This window comes from Anser anser, assembly GCF_964211835.1.
Source record: "Anser anser genome assembly, chromosome: 2".
Taxonomy (NCBI): domain Eukaryota; kingdom Metazoa; phylum Chordata; class Aves; order Anseriformes; family Anatidae; genus Anser; species Anser anser.
In genome coordinates, this window is record NC_139721.1 from 23,099,849 (window position 1) to 23,116,994 (window position 17,146).

General features: G+C 38.5%; 1 protein-coding gene across 1 annotated transcript in view; it reads left to right on the forward strand.

Annotated features, from left to right (window-relative positions):
• STK3 (serine/threonine kinase 3) overlaps positions 1–17,146 on the forward strand; it is a 139,552-nt gene that overhangs the window by 69,948 nt on the left and 52,458 nt on the right. The window contains exon 9 of the mRNA XM_083821808.1: positions 8,569–8,761. Coding sequence (XP_083677934.1) covers positions 8,569–8,761 — 193 coding nt within the window. The remainder of the gene's footprint in view (positions 1–8,568; positions 8,762–17,146) is intronic.

The window sequence follows — 17,146 nt, forward strand, 5'->3', positions numbered from 1 at the left end:
ATGTGAAGTTTATCTTTTTTTATTGATTGTATCAGAATTTCTAGGGACTGTAGTCATCCGCCAGTGCATGAGCATCATCATACTCTGAACCAGAGGACAGCATCTGCTTGAAAGAAATTGGTCTTAAGTATAAGGCAGAAGACTGGAGTGGATAACAGGGAAGAACAGACAAGGAGATGCAGATTAGTTAGCATGGGAAGCTCTGGCATTAGCTTGCCTTGCTCCATCTTCTTTCAGGATCGTGCTGTAGAGGAGTTTTAAAGGACAGTAATGGCAGTCTTGCAGAGGGCTGGGGTCAATCCTGCCAGTAGTAGCAGGGGACCTGAGGAAATGATAAAGGCATTCACTTTGAATTTGTTAGCTCACGTGTTAAGTGAGTCATGGAAGAGACCAATTTGAGGTGGAGTTGACTTCTGAGGACAGAATGAGATGACAGAACGGGAGAAGGCCACAAAGGGGTCCTCATCAGCTCAGAAAAGGAAGGCAGTTGAAAAATGAAAACTGAAGTATGACTTTATCATAATGAAACACAGAAGTGGAGAGACATACAGCAGCAGACTAGGCTACACAAATAGTCTGAAGTCAAATTCATTGTGGGCTAAGGTAAATGAGGCTACCTTATGTTTATTACAGACCTTTGTATGCTTTTGAAGCTACCGTAATTCATAAGATGTGTTTGCTTTACCAGGGTAGTGTGATTGTGAGCTTAACTGTGTAGTTTTCCAGCAAAAGTCAGCATTGCTCGTGGTAGATACAATGTCTTGTTTTTTTGTTTTTTTTAGTCTGTGTCATTCTTGTAAACTTCAGTAGGGGAAGGAACAGATCTCCTTTGAGCTTGGGGAAAGTTTCAGACATAGAAGACCACATGCAAATGTAAAAAGAAGATACCATAGTAAGTGGAGCAAACAAAAAGGACGTAATAGCTGGTGCTGCTGGCAGACTGGGAAATGACACTTGTCAATGATGATTTCTTCACCCACCCCCCTTCCTCCCATTGATGGATAAATAAATTTCATTATTTCTGGGTGGTAATTATTCTGGAGAGGTTTTGTGCCTTTTTCCTCTTTAGCTTCATCAGATTATCAGAAAAAACTTAAAAGCTACCATAAGCTATTTACTACAGCAAAAATACCATGTAATAAATGAAAGGGTATCCAGGTATTTTTGCTATAAGATTTATATTGAATCATTCTTCAAAAGTTTGCATTTACCAAAAGATTAGTAAAAAGAGTTTTTAATCCTGCTTTGTTAAATATTTTGGTTCATGTTCTTCTGTGCTGTTGAGAGATATATTCCTTATGTCTTTGTATGGTTTTATGATTCTAAAAATAATCTGTGGTAAGGATTGTAAAGCTGTGATTGGGATGTAATTTTATTTCTGTTAAAATTGTTAATATGATATTTGTCAGTAGGCATGATCTTTGCTATCAGTAAACATATGTCTATATCCATTTTGTAATGTTTGGTAAGCCTTGACTGAAAAAAGTTTGGAAATGCTCAATTTCATAGAAAAAGTGAAGTTGTAGGTGAGTAAAAGAAAGATTGCTGATGGTGAGGTAAGGAGGAGGGATTTCTTTATTGACAAATACAGTTAGTCGAAAGTCCATGTGAGGTAGTGACCTGCAAATGGTTTTCATACTGTCACAATGTACGACTCATCTTGTTAAAAAACGGTTTTAATAATCACTCAGTTGTGACACTGACTTCCCAAATCTTGCCACTGAGTTTTAGTGCAACACGTCGTCATAAGAAATTCCAGATGGCTTTGAGAGATGACACCAACATCTTCAGTTGCACTTGTTAAAGATTCTGAACAGCTGAAAGCACAAAAATAAGAAATTGTGCTGAACAGCGGGACAAGCTGTTACATTTTTTTATTTAACTGGAGAAGGTGTCTGTACCGTTTTTCCTGAACGTGTGTTATTCGTATGTTCACAGTGCAATGCCATGCATGTTAGAAGACTGGAGCACAATGTAGGAGTGAGGCCCTACTCAAGTGACATTCAGGACAGTGCAGATTTGAGTTTTTAAAGCTTACTAGGCAGATATCAATGAATGAGGCCACAGGTGGTTTTAGGAAACCACAATCCTGAAAAATACAGGTGGTCTTGTGTGCTGTTTGCATGATCAAGCAGCTCAAATGATAGCATAGGTTTTGGTCAGCCAACGTGCACTGACGGCTGCGGTTCTACGACAGGCTGTGGCAGTCCCTGCCTATTCTTTGCGTAGCATGAGTGATGGGAAGTCACAAGTCTATTTCTTCATCTTTTAGTGTCTACAAATGTTTTCAGATTGTATGTGGAATCGGAATCACTGTTCAGTTGGAAGGTAGCAGCCACATAGCACATAAATTCTGCAAAACAATACCTTAAAAGTGGATTTGTCCCAGTGATACGGCTGTGAAGGCCTAACCTGGAGGTGCTAAGGCAGACTGAGGCCTGAGGAATGTGCGTGTAGTAACTCCTAGGAGCAAGGGCAAGTGTTGGTGTTAATGGTAAGCAGACAGTCTATCGGTGTTAAAGGTCTCTCATGGGCAGTGACTTGAGTCCATATAACTGTTGAAAAAGAATGGTTTGAGTTAACCTATCTGGGGCTTGAATTTATTGCTCTGAAACCCCAAGAATTTCCTATGCGAAGCTTGAGCAGTTGTGCTAATTGCTCACTGCTACGGGTGTTGGGACCCCTCAGGAAGGAAGGCGTAAAATATCTGTAGTGTGATGTTCTTTTAGTTAGGAAACAGGATTTAGCTCTAACTACTATATTTGCATATGTGTATGTACATTTAATTCCCTCTTAGTTACGTATGTATTGTAATGGACACCTGACCAAGTGGAATGAGAAGGGATGGGTGATTGTGAAAAACTGCCCTGGGGGTGTTCAAGGAAAGGTTGGACGTGGTGCTTAGGGACACGGTTCAGTGGGTGACATTGGTGGTGGGGGGATGGTGGGGCCAGATGATCTTGGTGGAGGTCTCTTCCAACCTTTATGATTTATGATTTCACAACTAAGTACTTAATTTTCAGGATCAATTCAGTTTGTTATCCTTCAAGTGAGGAAGAGTCACATCACCAAAACCACTTTCTACTTCTTGGATTTACCACTTGCTGTGAATGCTTTGTAGTACAGGAAGTTGTCAATCACAATGAAAATATTTTCTGCTCTTCAAAACCGTATAGTATACAGCCGTAAATAAACGGCTGTGTTTAAATACAGTCTTTATGTCTATATCCTTCCAGAGGTATATAATATCATTAAAAATAGCGTGCTCTGAATGGACTTCATGCCTGTTACAAGAGCTGCTTGTGTGATGAGAATGCGTTCTGACAAACTGACATGTTTTGATAGGTGCTGAGGTAATTGTACAGATTTTTTTAATTAAGCAAAAATTGCAAGTGGTGTATTCTACAGAAGGTTAATCCCAATATCAAAGTTTAAATGTTAGTTTAGGCATTGCTAAACATGACCAATCTCTTCTCGTGTGCGTTTTTTGAAGTGTGGTGTGAGTTTGGTTCTGAGGTTGGGCAGCTGTATTGTGGGAATGCAAACCGACTTGTTGCCTGGCAGCTCGCAGGAAACACGTCTAAATATTTATTTCTGTGGATCTTTAAAGGAATGAGCTAATAAGCAGCTCTTCCTGTATGTTTTCTTTTGCATTTTAATGTCTCTATTATGTGAGGAATGTTTAATTATTTTAGGGTACTCAAATAATTACTGCTCCAGTAAGCAATGTTTGCTTTTTTCTTAGTTATCAGCTGGCAACTACCAGAGACTTAGACAACTGCCAGTTATCAGTTATTCCTATGTTAAGGCTTATTCATTCAAAAGTTCATTTGATTAATCATATATTAGTTATGAAACATCTTCTGCCTTTTGAGACCTTAGGAAATAATTGTTGTTCTTATTCCTTTATATGTTTATATCCTTTTTATATGTTTATAGTCTTTAAATCATTGTTTTAAAAGACTACTGAGTCATTTAAGTTATTTTCTATTTTAAATCTGATACACCAGACTGTATTTTTAGAGGTTATTATATTTACTTTCATGCATCTTTGTGTGTATGTGCTTGTGTGTATGATATGCTACATCTATTTATCTACCTATAGATAATATATGTAGCTTTGCAGGACAAATATAATGTTAAAACTTACTGTTCTCATAGCATTTTTCCTCTTAAGTCAAAGGACATGTGTTATATGTAGCAATTGATCTTGACTACAGTCCTCTAAGTGTCCTGAAATTAAGTAAGAAATACCTAGAGGTTATTTTGTCCATTGAAATACACCTATCCAAGGGGTACCAACAGCTTTTCAGGAGCATATTGTTCAAGTCCTCAGCAATTTAGAGCCAAAAGGATGACTAAACAGTGTGGTAGGTGTAAGCAACAAGTCATTGTCACTAGGTTTGTCAGTTAAAAGTGTGTAGAAAATAAGTTTAAATGTTGTTTCATGGCTAAATTTAGTCTGAATGTATAGGTCTCTTGGAATTTGCTGGGATCTGAGCGTGTGCTGAAAGTCAAGTCTTTGTGTTTTTGCTGATGTTTAAACTTATGTGTGTGCTCAGTACTAAGCATGTACTCAGGTTGTAGCTGGGCTTTATAGGTGTTAGGAACTTTTAAAAATCCTTGTTCTTGCCCAAACTGTAGTATGTATTTATGTAGCTACTATAGTGCTTTTACAAAAAGATAACTGCGACTACAGCCACGTTTTTCAAGGGTGATGATGAGGTGTTAATAGTAAATGAAATTATTTTACAGGATACTAAATTTTGCCAGCATGTAAATCTTCCTTTAATGTCTTGCAGTCTAGTCGCTGTCTTTGGTGCCATCTAGTGTTTTTTTATTCACACAAACCACAGCTAAAGAGATTTCAAAGGCAAGCTGCTACATTTCCTTGTCTTTTTTTTTTTTTTAACTAGTCTTCAACCTTTTTTTCCCCATACGAATCTTAAAAACACAACAGGAAAAATCAATGAATCTTAATCACTTCTCATTTGATTATATTCTAATGTAGGTTCACATATGATATGCAAGCTCATCTCTTCTGTGAATACTTTTCTTGTGTGTTGATGCTATCTTCTATGTAAAAAACATATTTTTCGAGTCTTGCACATTGCTACTGAATTGTTCTTGAGTTTGCTCTCCTGGTAATCGAGTCTTCATGATTATGTTTTTGTGCTTTAAGGGTTTGCTTTGTTAATCTTCTAACTTACTTTGGTAGATAAAGAGATCCAAAGAATTAGTCCCATAAGGTTGCAGGATATTGGCAATCTTTTACTTATTCTTTCTTTGGGATATAATGTTGTTCGGAGTTTCTGTGGTTGATTGTAATCTCTTTAGCATCTCAAGAGATGTTAGCTGTCTTGCTTGTGCACACTTCCAGTTGCTGTGTACTGGCAAATTAGAAATAAAAGTTTGATGCTTGTCACTTGTACACAAGAGAATGGCAGACAGTTTAAAACCATAGCTAGCTGTTTCTATTACTTGATTTTTGGATCTGTTTTTGTAACCAATATGAGAACACGACACTTCAGCTTTAAGACCTTATATTCTTTCCTCGTTAAAATTGATATTATGTTTGTTTTTTATTTAATCAGGGAGTTTACCTGTTTTAATAACAGATCAGAAGTTCTACATCAATATTTATGAACTCTAAAGTATGAATCATAATTTGTTCAAGGAATCACTTTCATCTGTCATATAAACATGCACTTACATAATTTTATAAAAAAAATATCCTGTTACTTTTTCAGGTCCACTCTGCTTTTCTGCAGTATTAGCTAAATCTCAGATTTGTGAGAAATACTGGGATGACAAATCTGGAAGCAACTGGGCTTACTTCAAAAAATTGATTACTTTTTTGTAGACACAGGTCCTGAAAAAACTCGATATTGCTCTCTTTCATTATATCATTCCTGATCTAGAGAAAACACTGCTGATCAAAATTGTTGTGTGCTTCCATTTTTGGGGCCACTACCCTGTTAGTACCGAGGTTGGCTTATGTGATTCCCAGTCTTCTAGATACTGGATGATAACTGTTCTCTGCTGGGAGCTAATAGTAAGACAAAGACTTTTGTCACTCTTGGATTGGAAAATAAAATGCTGTTCTTTGAAAAAATCCCGATACTTGATTTGACTCAAGAACAAAAACTCTGTATTTTTAATGAAGCAGAAGATATGAAAATGGTTCACTTATGAATCCGTTTCATATTTGATCATATTTCTGGCCATTACTCTTTTCTTTTTTTTCTTCCCCCCCCCCCCCCCACTTCTAAAACAAGAATTGAAACTTCAGGAAAATGTTTTTTCACTTCTGCTTTCAACTTTAGTAAGTTTAGCATGCGGATGTTAATACTAGGCAAGCAAACCTGTAAATCGGATGTTACTGTGTTTTAAAGTCAGAGATTTGCCCATGTGTTAGAGATGCTTCATTTGTAGCCTTCAGTAGGAGAAGCAGCAGGATGTCATGACTAAGTCAGGCACTGTAGTGCTGTACTGAAAGAAACACTCATAAACAAACACTTTTGGCACTTCTAAAATACAACAAAAAAGAGAATATTGGATGAAAAAACTTTACTTTCCAAGTAAGGTACTTCTCAGGAAAGGTAAAATATAACTTACAGAAACCAGCGGGGTCAGCAAGAACATTCAGGAAAAATAAAAGTAGTAACAAAAATTAAAGTTGCCACCAGGAGGAGCACTACTAAAATATCCTTATTTATTTAAGGGCACAGTCCTCTAGTGCTGTATCTGTAAACTATCTCTATCTTTGGGAATATCATACTTTTTAAAGATAGGGTACTAAAAAGAGTGTTTTAGGACGCAGCTTAAGAAATGCAAATGAGCTAATATTTTTAGAAATTATAATCTGGAAAATGATGATTCTTTTGACATTTGGAATTTTATTCACAGATTTAGATCTGTATCCCGGTTTCAGTATGTTACGCAGTTAGCTAGACTCTCTGAATTAAAATTAGATCTATTTTTGTGTCTCTGGGTTGAGACGTAGCAAGATTCTTTTCAGGAGCTGGTCTGTTGGTATTGCTACTTACTGCAGTTCTCTGTATCTGCTCTGACCAACGATTGGCAAAACAAGCACTCATGTAATATAGCTGGCTCTTCAAATTACATCTGTACTGCAGGCAAATCCCTGCTATGTTAGAGAATACCAGGAAAGGAAAGGAAATAGTTCAGTAAGAAACAGCAAGTTCCAGAACTGAAGGGTTTGGGGACTAGGGTTCTTTTTTCTTTGTACAGGTCTCTTCATAGTTAAAACATAAAATATATAAAGCAATAGGAAGATGTAAGCAAAAGGGAAAACTAGTGGGTCAAGTCTTGTTTCAACATTACATATAGCAACAAGCATGTTATTTGTAACTGGCAAATAATAAAGTGTTAGATGATAGCTTTTCAAGATGAGCTGTGTAGTTAGAATATTTTGCTAATCAGGGATAGAGTTTGTTTGGAATGCAAATGAAGTTTTGTCATAGCACAGGGTATGCATGCATATATGGATCTTTTTTCTGTCTTGTCTAGGAAGGTTATAAAATCAATGAAAGTAGCATTTATACAGAAAATTAAAAAAAAAGGCATACAGTGTCTTCACGAAGAGGGATATTATTTCTTGCACTATTAATTACGGGTACACTTATTAAATTGTTTTTATTATTGTTGTTGTTGAGTAATAAAATTTACTCATAGAAAATGTATGTAGCCTATCACGTTATTCCTGAAATCCTGTACTGTCGTGCATATCCTCAAAATCAAACTTCAGAAGTGACTGAAATTTCCCAGTAGTGTTTTCAAATATTAGTATTCCACATAAATTTTATAATTCGTTAACTGCATTGTCACTATTTCTGTTTTACATTCCTGGCACGTTACTGTCATTGATTGAAAATGCTCTTTTATCTCTTCATAATGTTAGCTCTTCCCTCACCCCCACCCTTGGCTATTAAGCATGGGCTTTATAGATGTTTTTCTACACTGTATAAATCGTTTTGCATGCTCTTTTGAAAGTTTTTCTTTAAAAGAGAACTAATACTTGAAGTAAGCCAAGCTGATTTTTCCATTCCTGGGGTGGACTTCCAAAACTTTCAGAAGGTTGTTTAATACTTGTTTGAACTGTCATCTGGGTGCTGTGTGATATAAGATGCAGGGCATGGTATTTATTTAGGGATGATCAGCACAAATCCTTGGTGATGGTCTGCTACAAAACAACCAAATCACCTTCTGTGACATGTGGTACTGATCTTGGATCCCAAAGAAGTAAAAGGGGTCTTGAAAATCAGTGAGATGTTCAAAGCTGGGTGCTGATGGAAAGTGGGTGTGTGGGACACACTTCTGGTAAATCCATCCTGCCATACATCTGGCAGAAAGAAGAAAGCTTTTATTCTTCCTTTATAAAGTGCTTTTTTTGTTTTGTTTTGTTAAATATTTTTAAGTCTGGAAGTCTAGCAGTACAACTAGGTCGTGTGAAGATACAAAAACCAGTGAATAAGCATCCAGATTTCTTCTTAACTTTGTTTTTTTGAAATGCGCTACTGAATTCTGACAAACTTTTCTTGATAGGATGAAGATGAGCTGGACTCGCACACCATGGTGAAGACCAGTTCAGAGAGTGCTGGTACTATGAGGGCTACAAGCACGATGAGTGAAGGTGCTCAGACGATGATTGAACACAACAGTACCATGTTAGAGTCGGACTTGGGGACCATGGTAATAAATAGCGATGATGATGAAGAGGAAGATGGGACCATGAAAAGTATGTTGCTGTTTTACTTCCCTTTTCTATTAATGCTACACTATGTTTTCTGCATGAGAACGTTGTGTCATCAGTGTCCTTTATGTGTCAAATTCTGTGGTTAAAAGTTGGAAAGGGGTATTTGGCACTGCTATAGTAGGAGATTCAAAGCATAAGCCTGGTTTTGGTACTTTGCAAGTCTCTCTGGAGGACTCTGAAATTAGTCTTTTGTGAATTCTCCTTTCTGTTACTTGTCTTTTGCTTTTTGCCTCTTGTCCCACATACATTTGCACCAGTTCCTTGGAGCTAAAGTGAAATGGTGTGATTGTGTGGGAAGCTGCTGCTTCAATGTCAGTGTTCATGGGAACTCGTCATGACTCTCTATGGGTGCAGCAATCACTGCAGGTCTTGCTGCAAAGTTGTTTTGTATTTCATGATTAACTAGCAGATTTTTCTCTTGGAAGAGAGTATTATTATTTGAACATTTGTTGAAATCTAATTCAGTAATGCTTGATTTAAAGGAATGATCAAAAAATAACAAAACCTAAATAAAAAAAAATTTAAATTGACTTCAGCAGCATAACTGATTACATAACAACGAGGAAAAAAGTTTCAAGGTATAAAATTATAAATTACACTGAGATATGCATAATGTGTAGTTGTTAAACAGTAAATTTACATGTTTACTTTTTGATGTGTTCATTGTTTGGCTGAGGACTGCTGCAGAATTAGTCCCACTGAATTAAACAGAATTATTTCTTTGAATGGGCAGAATCAATAGGTGAGTCTAACTCTATGTGCCTGATCCTGTAAGTCATAATGTAATGTATTATTCCAGGATATTATTTAAATATGTTTGCTGAATCCAAGTATAAGGTTGCATTTCTGTTTGCATATATACACTTGCTGCAATTTGATTGGAAAGATGGGTTCGAAGTGCAAATCAGGTATGTTTTCTTTTTGGTTCAGTGTATAGCAAATGGGCAGGAAAGGGGGATTTGTTGATTTGTGTTTTTCTTTCTTTTAGTTTTCTTAGCAATAAACATACCTCTTGATTAGTGATTAGTTTAAGTAGGATGATTCACATCATGAAACCACTCTGTACATGCTTTAATTCGTTTTCATGCTGAAACAGTATTTGTCTATTAAACTGAGAGGATAATGGAAGGTTAGAATAAGTGATCTTAAACTAATACATTTCAACAAGTTAAGGAAAAGATTAGTGATGCAAAAAAATCTGAAAAGTTATTGCAAACAAATTTAGTGTAAAGGATAATAAAATAATTCTTGTGGTGGAAGTATTATGAAGTAGGGGGTTATGCAGTTTCTATGCAGTTGTTCAAATCACCAGGGCTTAATAACTATCCACGTAGCTTTTCTATGTACTGGGGGGAAATACCTGTCAATATGCCAAACTGATCAAAAACGTTTCCTTACATTTACACTGAAATCTCTTATCGTGATTCTTTCTTATGTTGTTGGAGACGCTGTTTTTTTAAAAAAGTACAGTCATTTTCAGTCTGAATTTATTCTAGTAGCAATCTGTAATAAGAAAGTAATTACCTTTCTATACCTTGACATTTTGTCAGTGCAGTTCGTAAACCTGTTCTTCCCTCTTACCGAACAGAAGAATGCAGTCCCTGGGACAGCAGGCTTCCTCCCCCAGAGCTAACTGTCTTGACACCTGTAACCCCAGCAAAGGAAAGCCAGCACCCTGGAAGCAGCCTGATAGCAAGTGATGGTTTCATCTGGCTGGCAGGGGACAGGTTTGGGTTCCTGCATTTGCACAGTGAACTTTACTGTGTTTTACATTAGATGCTGACTGCTTAAAAGTTAGAACTGATTCAAGAATAGGGCCTCCACATCTGTCAGCTGAAAATATAAATCATGTTTACTTTAGCTGGTCTTTCTCCGGTTCTGTGATTCGTGTGTCATGGGCTGAAGCAGGAGCACTAGCAGGTGTCCTAAATAAACGTCACCAGGAATGGATGTACAAATCATTGCTCTTCTTGAGAGGCAGATGCAGATTTGTCCTACTTTCTGCTTGAAAAAGACAAGATTTTAGAGATCGGTTGCTTTTTTCAACCTTTATGGGCAAGATGGGTGCTTCCTATGTGTTTGCGTGACTTGATAGTAATAAATCAGACCAGGTAGCTTAGAAGTGGTCTCTGATACTTCTGAATAACACTTGCAAGCAGTATGGAGAAATAAGCTTAGTTAACTAGGGAAGAGGGCTTTTATTTCCTTCCTAGAGACACAAAATATTTATGACAAACATTTTTGTAATGCTCTTGTTTAGTTTCACATTTGTTTCCCTCTGCCTTTTGTTTCCCTGCTCAAGGACAAAATAAGAAACAATAATAAGTTTTTATTTATAAGTGCCCATACTTAGAGGCCTCTGGGAGCCATGACAGAAAATAATTAAAACCATGTATATATATTTTTTTCACAAACAGTGAATTGTGCCCAAATAAAACTGGGATTTGGAACAAAGAGGGCTGTCATCCCACCCCAACAAACCATACACAGCCCAGCAATAAACCACATTTGTGCTTTCTTGCTTAGTATGCCTGTACACGCTCTTCTCTCCTGCTACATACTGATAATGCAGTATGTAGCAGGAGGGCAGAAAATGCAGAGTACACATAGGTGGGAGGACAGAGTTAAGTCAGTCTCCTCTGTAAGGGTGCTTGGGTAGCTCTGAAATGCATACTTCTTAGGAAGGTCCCACAGCTGGATTTTCAATTCAAAAGAAAAAGATTATTTTTTTTTTATAACCTGTGACCTAGGTTCTGTAACAGTCTTGGTGTGGCCCAGGCACATGTACAACCCCCCTGTAGACTTCAATAAGACTCCGCATGTTGTCTTGCTGTACATATGTTTATGGGATGGGACAAAAGAGTTGATGATAAAAGTTAAGAAGAGGTGAAAGAAGGACAGAATAAATAGCTAGCTTTGCTTGAATGAAATAAACGTTTTGGAGTGTAGTTTTTGATTTTATTATATTTTTTCCTTTAAGGATGAGATTTATTTTTCAGACCCTTAACTTGATACCAATATTCTCAGGGCACTTCATTTTCCTATTCTGGATATAACCCTTTAAATAAGACCTACTTAGATGTCTTTTCTAATCAAAGAAGTATTACTGATCCTGGTGTCTATTAGTTTTTGCACATTCTGCAATATTTTCTCCTCTTGTTGATAAATATAATTGGAATACTCTTACCAGTGCTTTATATCTGGAGAAAAAAAGAACTGCAATGAAAGCGATACCTCAGAATTTGAAAGCCATTTGCCATTTTCCTGTTTATGGACAAGTTCCTTATGATCCTCTTCATTACATACTGTCACTGAATTCATACGTACCGTAAACAAGTCTAAGAGATTGTTCTTTTCAATCAAGATTTCATTGGAAGACATTTCTGAATTGGGGAGGTTTTCTGTTTATGCTTTTTTTTCCTCATAGGTAATTTATAAGAATGAATGAATGCTCCATTTATGGTGGGGGGTTTTGTAATGTATACTATCTTCTGTAATGTGGAATTTTATCACTTTGAGAAAATCCAGTCATCCGATGTCAGTATATACCCATGTGCATTACTATAATAATAGAATAGAATAGCTGTGCTAATAGAAGTTAGTAAGGTGTGACTTTTTTCCTGTAGCACTGTTAGTTATTCCATGTTGGTTTCCTAAATGTTCACATAAATGGCTTTTAAAATTACCCAGCAACCTAATTCAGACAGTACTTCTCTAATGATCTCTTCAGCACTTAGCTTGCTATCTCTTGAGACTACATTGCTTTAGTAAAAGAGACTCAAACACAGAGTTCTTTGGATTTTACATCTCTCGTAATTTAAAACAATTCTTAAAAATTGTCTTCCCTTTTTGGCAATTAAGATGTCTTAGCTTGAATAGTGTAATTATGAATTTATAGGAACTCAGCAAGGAAATTTAATTATGGCCTGGTTTCAACAGTGCTTTAGCCTGGGCATTGATATTTCATTGATGTAGTTTTGTTTAAGCATGTTTACTGTGCTCACGTTAAGACAGTTTGCTTGATGCCATATGCAGGTGTACTAATGTTTTTCCTCATATGTACAGAAACTATGTACGGTAGCTGTTTCCAAGCCTCTTCCAAGACTTGAGACCTCTCCTGTGATTGGTGATCAAGTTGTACATTTATGTCACTAGTAGGAGTATGTTTTACAAATGGGATTTTTTTTGAAAGAAAAATAATGTTGGCAGTTCTGGTTCAAGAGCTGTTGCAAAATACTGGCTTAACATGGATTTCTTTGTTTTGCAGAAATAAAGTGCGCCTCAGCTGGAACAGAGTTTATAACAGTAGTGTCATTGAATTTTTGTATTATATTTTTGGAAAAATATAACAAAATTGTTAAACTAGTTTTACCAGTCTCATTCTCAGGAAGCAAAGAAATACTTTGTGCAGGAAACTTTTTCTATAAAAGCCTTTAAACTTGAGTTCACAGACTCAAAAAAATAGAAAGTTTTCTCTGGTTGAAAAACAGCTGAATTTTCCACTTAAATGCCAGTTGCAATTATTGCTGATAAATAGGTATATCATGAAACAAAAATCTTGTATAATAGAGTTTTCAATAGTATAATAAATACCAGTTTTGTACTTTCATTTTTGCCCTGTTGCGTATCTGCCCTGAATACTGAATGAGGCCTGGGTTTGAATAAAGACGTGGGTGTGTAAGTCATACTGATACGACAACTACAAAATCAATAATCAGTAGCTACTTTATTAGGCAGATATCTGTAGTCAAACATTTCCTAGATACATTTCTTAGTCCTCTGTTAGGTTTCCGCCTGCTCTGGCCTAAGTAAATGGCGGTCAAGTTTCTGCTGATACTTCCTTGTGATTCAGAAACTCTGCAGACTGACCCTGAAGTCTCTGAGGTGGTTGCCTAATGGGCATTCGTAAAACGTGCCTGATACGTACTGGCAGAACTGGCCTGCTCATGAAATGCAGTCACAAGCTGTTTAGAATATGTCTGAACCACACAACGGCTCAGGTTGGAAGGGCCCTTAAAGCCCACCCAGTTCCACCCCCCTGCCATGGGCAGGGACACCTCCCACCAGCCCAGGTTGCCCAAAGCCCCATCCAGCCTGGCCTTGAGCACCTCCAGGGATGGGGCATCCACAGCTTCTCTAGGCAGCCTGTGCCAGGGCCTCACCACCCTCTGAGAGAATAATTTCTTCCTAATATCTAATCTAAGCCTACCCTCTTCTAGTTTAAAGCCGTTCATCCTTGTCCTGTCACTGACTGAGCAAAAAGTTTCTCCCCATCTTTTTTATAAGCCTCCTGTAAGTATTGAAAAACAGCAATAAGGTCACCCCTGTAGCCTTTTCTTCTCCAGGCTGAACAGCCCCAGCTCTGTCAGACTTTCTTCACAGGAGAGGTGCTACAGCCCTCTGATCAACTTTCTGGCCTTCCTCTGGACCCACTCTAACAGCCCCACATCCTTCTTGTACTGGGGACCCCAGACCTGGACGCAGCACTCCAGGTGGGGCCTCACAAGCATAGAGCAGAGGAGAACAAACACCTCCCTCCACCTGCTGGCCACTCCTCTGTTGATGCAGCCCAGGACACAGTTGGCCTTCAGGGTTGCAAGTGCACACTGCTGGCTCATGTTGAGCTTTTTGACCACCAGAACCCCCAAGTCCTTCTCCACAGGGCTGCTCTCAATGAGTTCTTCCCTAAGCCTGTCCTCATGTCTGGGATTGCCCTGACCTAGGTGCAGCACCTTGTACATGGCCTTGTTGAACCTCATGAGGTTGACACGGGCCCACTCCTCAAGCTAGTCCAGGTCCCTCTGGATGGCATCCCTTCCTTCTTTCCTGCTGACTGCACCACTTAGCTGGGTGTCATCTGCAGACTTGTTGTGGGTGCACTCGATCCCATCATCTATGTAGTTATGAAGATGGTAGTTGTATGCACTTCTGATGCGGTAGTGTACTGGTTGGAGAGCTTGCCCAGTGACTGAAGTCTAAAATCCAGGATCTCTTCAGCCCTATTGTATTCCCCACTCCCAGCTCCCATTTCCCAGGAGAATTACCTGCCACTGTGTTGTAGGCTAGGTATGAAACACAAAGCCTAAGTATGTGTTATTGTGTAAGCTGCTGTAGCCTTTGTAGGGAAGGGGATAGTCCAAGGAAGATTAAAGCCGCTTGTGATATGGCTTCTCACACTCATAGTGACAAAGGAATTTATTCAGAGGAAATAAAGATACTGGCAGGAACTTCACAGAATTGCTGCAGCTAGGAGAGCCTCATCTCCAGACTTCACAGAAGGGGCAGCAGCTGAAAATGTAAGTCAGCTGAGCGGCAGATGGGGATCCCCAGGATGGGGAAGGCTGGGGAAACTTGTGGCTTTTGGCAAAAGGAGGAAAGCTTTGCTCTGTAGATTTGCAGCTGCAGAAGAGGTCCAGTGCCCTGGTAGTAATGGTGTGAGAGAAGGCTTTGCCTGGGGAAGCCTGAGAGGCTTCCCTTAGGAAAATGTAAACAAAGAAACTCTCCTTTGTGTTGAGATAATGTTAGTTTTCTTTGCAACAGCTGTAGTTGCACTCTACTTTAGCTTTGTGATGTGATTATACCCTACATTATTCTACATTATATCCTACATTATTCTTCATGAGCACGTTGCCCTTGCCCATCATCCCTGAGCCTTCTCCCAATCTAGGGGTTTATTGGTCAGTCCCAGGGACTTAAACCTCCCTGACATCGACTGGAAGAGGCACTGCAGTAAGAAATCCAGGAGGCTTCTGGAGGGCATCAGAGATAGTTTCTTGATGCTGGAACTGGAGGAGCTGAAGAGAGGTAATGCAGAGCTGGGTCTGCTATTCACAAGCGAGGCACAACTGGTTGGGGTTGACAGTCAGTGGCAGCTCGACTGTATTGACCATGACATGGAGGAGTTGAAGATCCTGAGTAAGAGGGACAGTTAGGTACAGACCCTGGATTTCAGGGAACAGATTTTGGCCCTTGAAGGGCACTTACTGAGGCAGCTTCAGAGGTGGCTCTGAAGGGCAAAGGAAGTTGAGAGTGCTGGCAGCTCTTTAAAGATGGCATTCCTCAAGCTCAAGCATGGTCCAGAACATCCCCAGAATCGGGATATGGTTGATATGTTTGAGGGCATGGTTGCTATCCAGACAGACCTAGACAGACTGGAAGAATGAACCTTAGGAAGTTCACCAAGGACAAGGGTGAAGTCCTGCAACTGAGAAGGAAGAACCCCAGTAATGCTACGGCCTGGGGAACTCTGCTGAAATGGTCCTGGGGATCTTGGTGGGCGTGAGCCAGCAGTGCGCTGGAGGAGTAAAGGTGGCCAGGAGCACGTGGGCTGTATAAGAGCATGACCGGCAGGCATATCAAGCGAAGTGGTTGTCTTTTGCTCAGTACTTGTGAGACCACATCTAGAATAGTGTCCAGTTTTGACTCCCTGAAACTGGAAAAACATGAATTGAAGGAGTTCCGGGTAGGATTACCTAAATAGTTGGGGTTAGTTTGCGAGGACAAGCTGAGGCAGTGACAGGTGTCCAGCCTGGAGAACGGTGGCTACAGAGGACCTAAAAGCAGCCTTTCAGTATCTGTGAGAAGGTTGTGAAGTTGGGCTGTTTGCTGGTATGTGGCAGGACGATTCAGAAAAACATAAATTGAAACAAAAGAAACTTGATATAGATTATTTCCTTATGAGGGTAGCCCAGAGAAGATGTGCAGTGTCCAGTTGTGCAGAGGTATAGTGATCTCTTGTCGTCCCATCCAACCCGATTTTTTTTATCGTTACCCTAAAACCTTGTAATTACATTTTATACTTAATGTATGTGTGTACTTTAATACTTTATGTTTTTTAATAGTTTAGGCTCTACCTGTACCTTCTGTACAAATCTCTTCTTTGCACAAGTTTTCCTCATAAAAAGGAATAATAGAATAATAGAAGTTTATTGAAGGTCTTCTAAAAGGATTTAAAATCAATTTAACATTAATATTTTGCTGTTGGAAATGCATCATTACGAAGGTGTTTCTTCTTTATCATAGAACCATGGAATGGTTTGGATTGGAAGGGGCCTTGATGATTATTATTTATAGATGATGTAAATTGAATTTGATCAAGATATGCATTAGAATGGAACGTGTATTCTTTCTTATTTTGAAATGCCTATTTAGAATTAATTTTCCCCATTATAGCTCTTTTAATTACAGTATGTTATTTAAAATAGGGTAACAGAGCTGATGTTGTGTTACATAAGTCATTGCCATGTTCATTTTATCCAGCATATGTTTTGGAGGAAATCTTACTATGCAACTCTGTGGGAACAGCCACACTGATTGTGTTCCTGTCGATGGTATTGCAGAGGTAGAACACATTTTTCCAGCATCCAT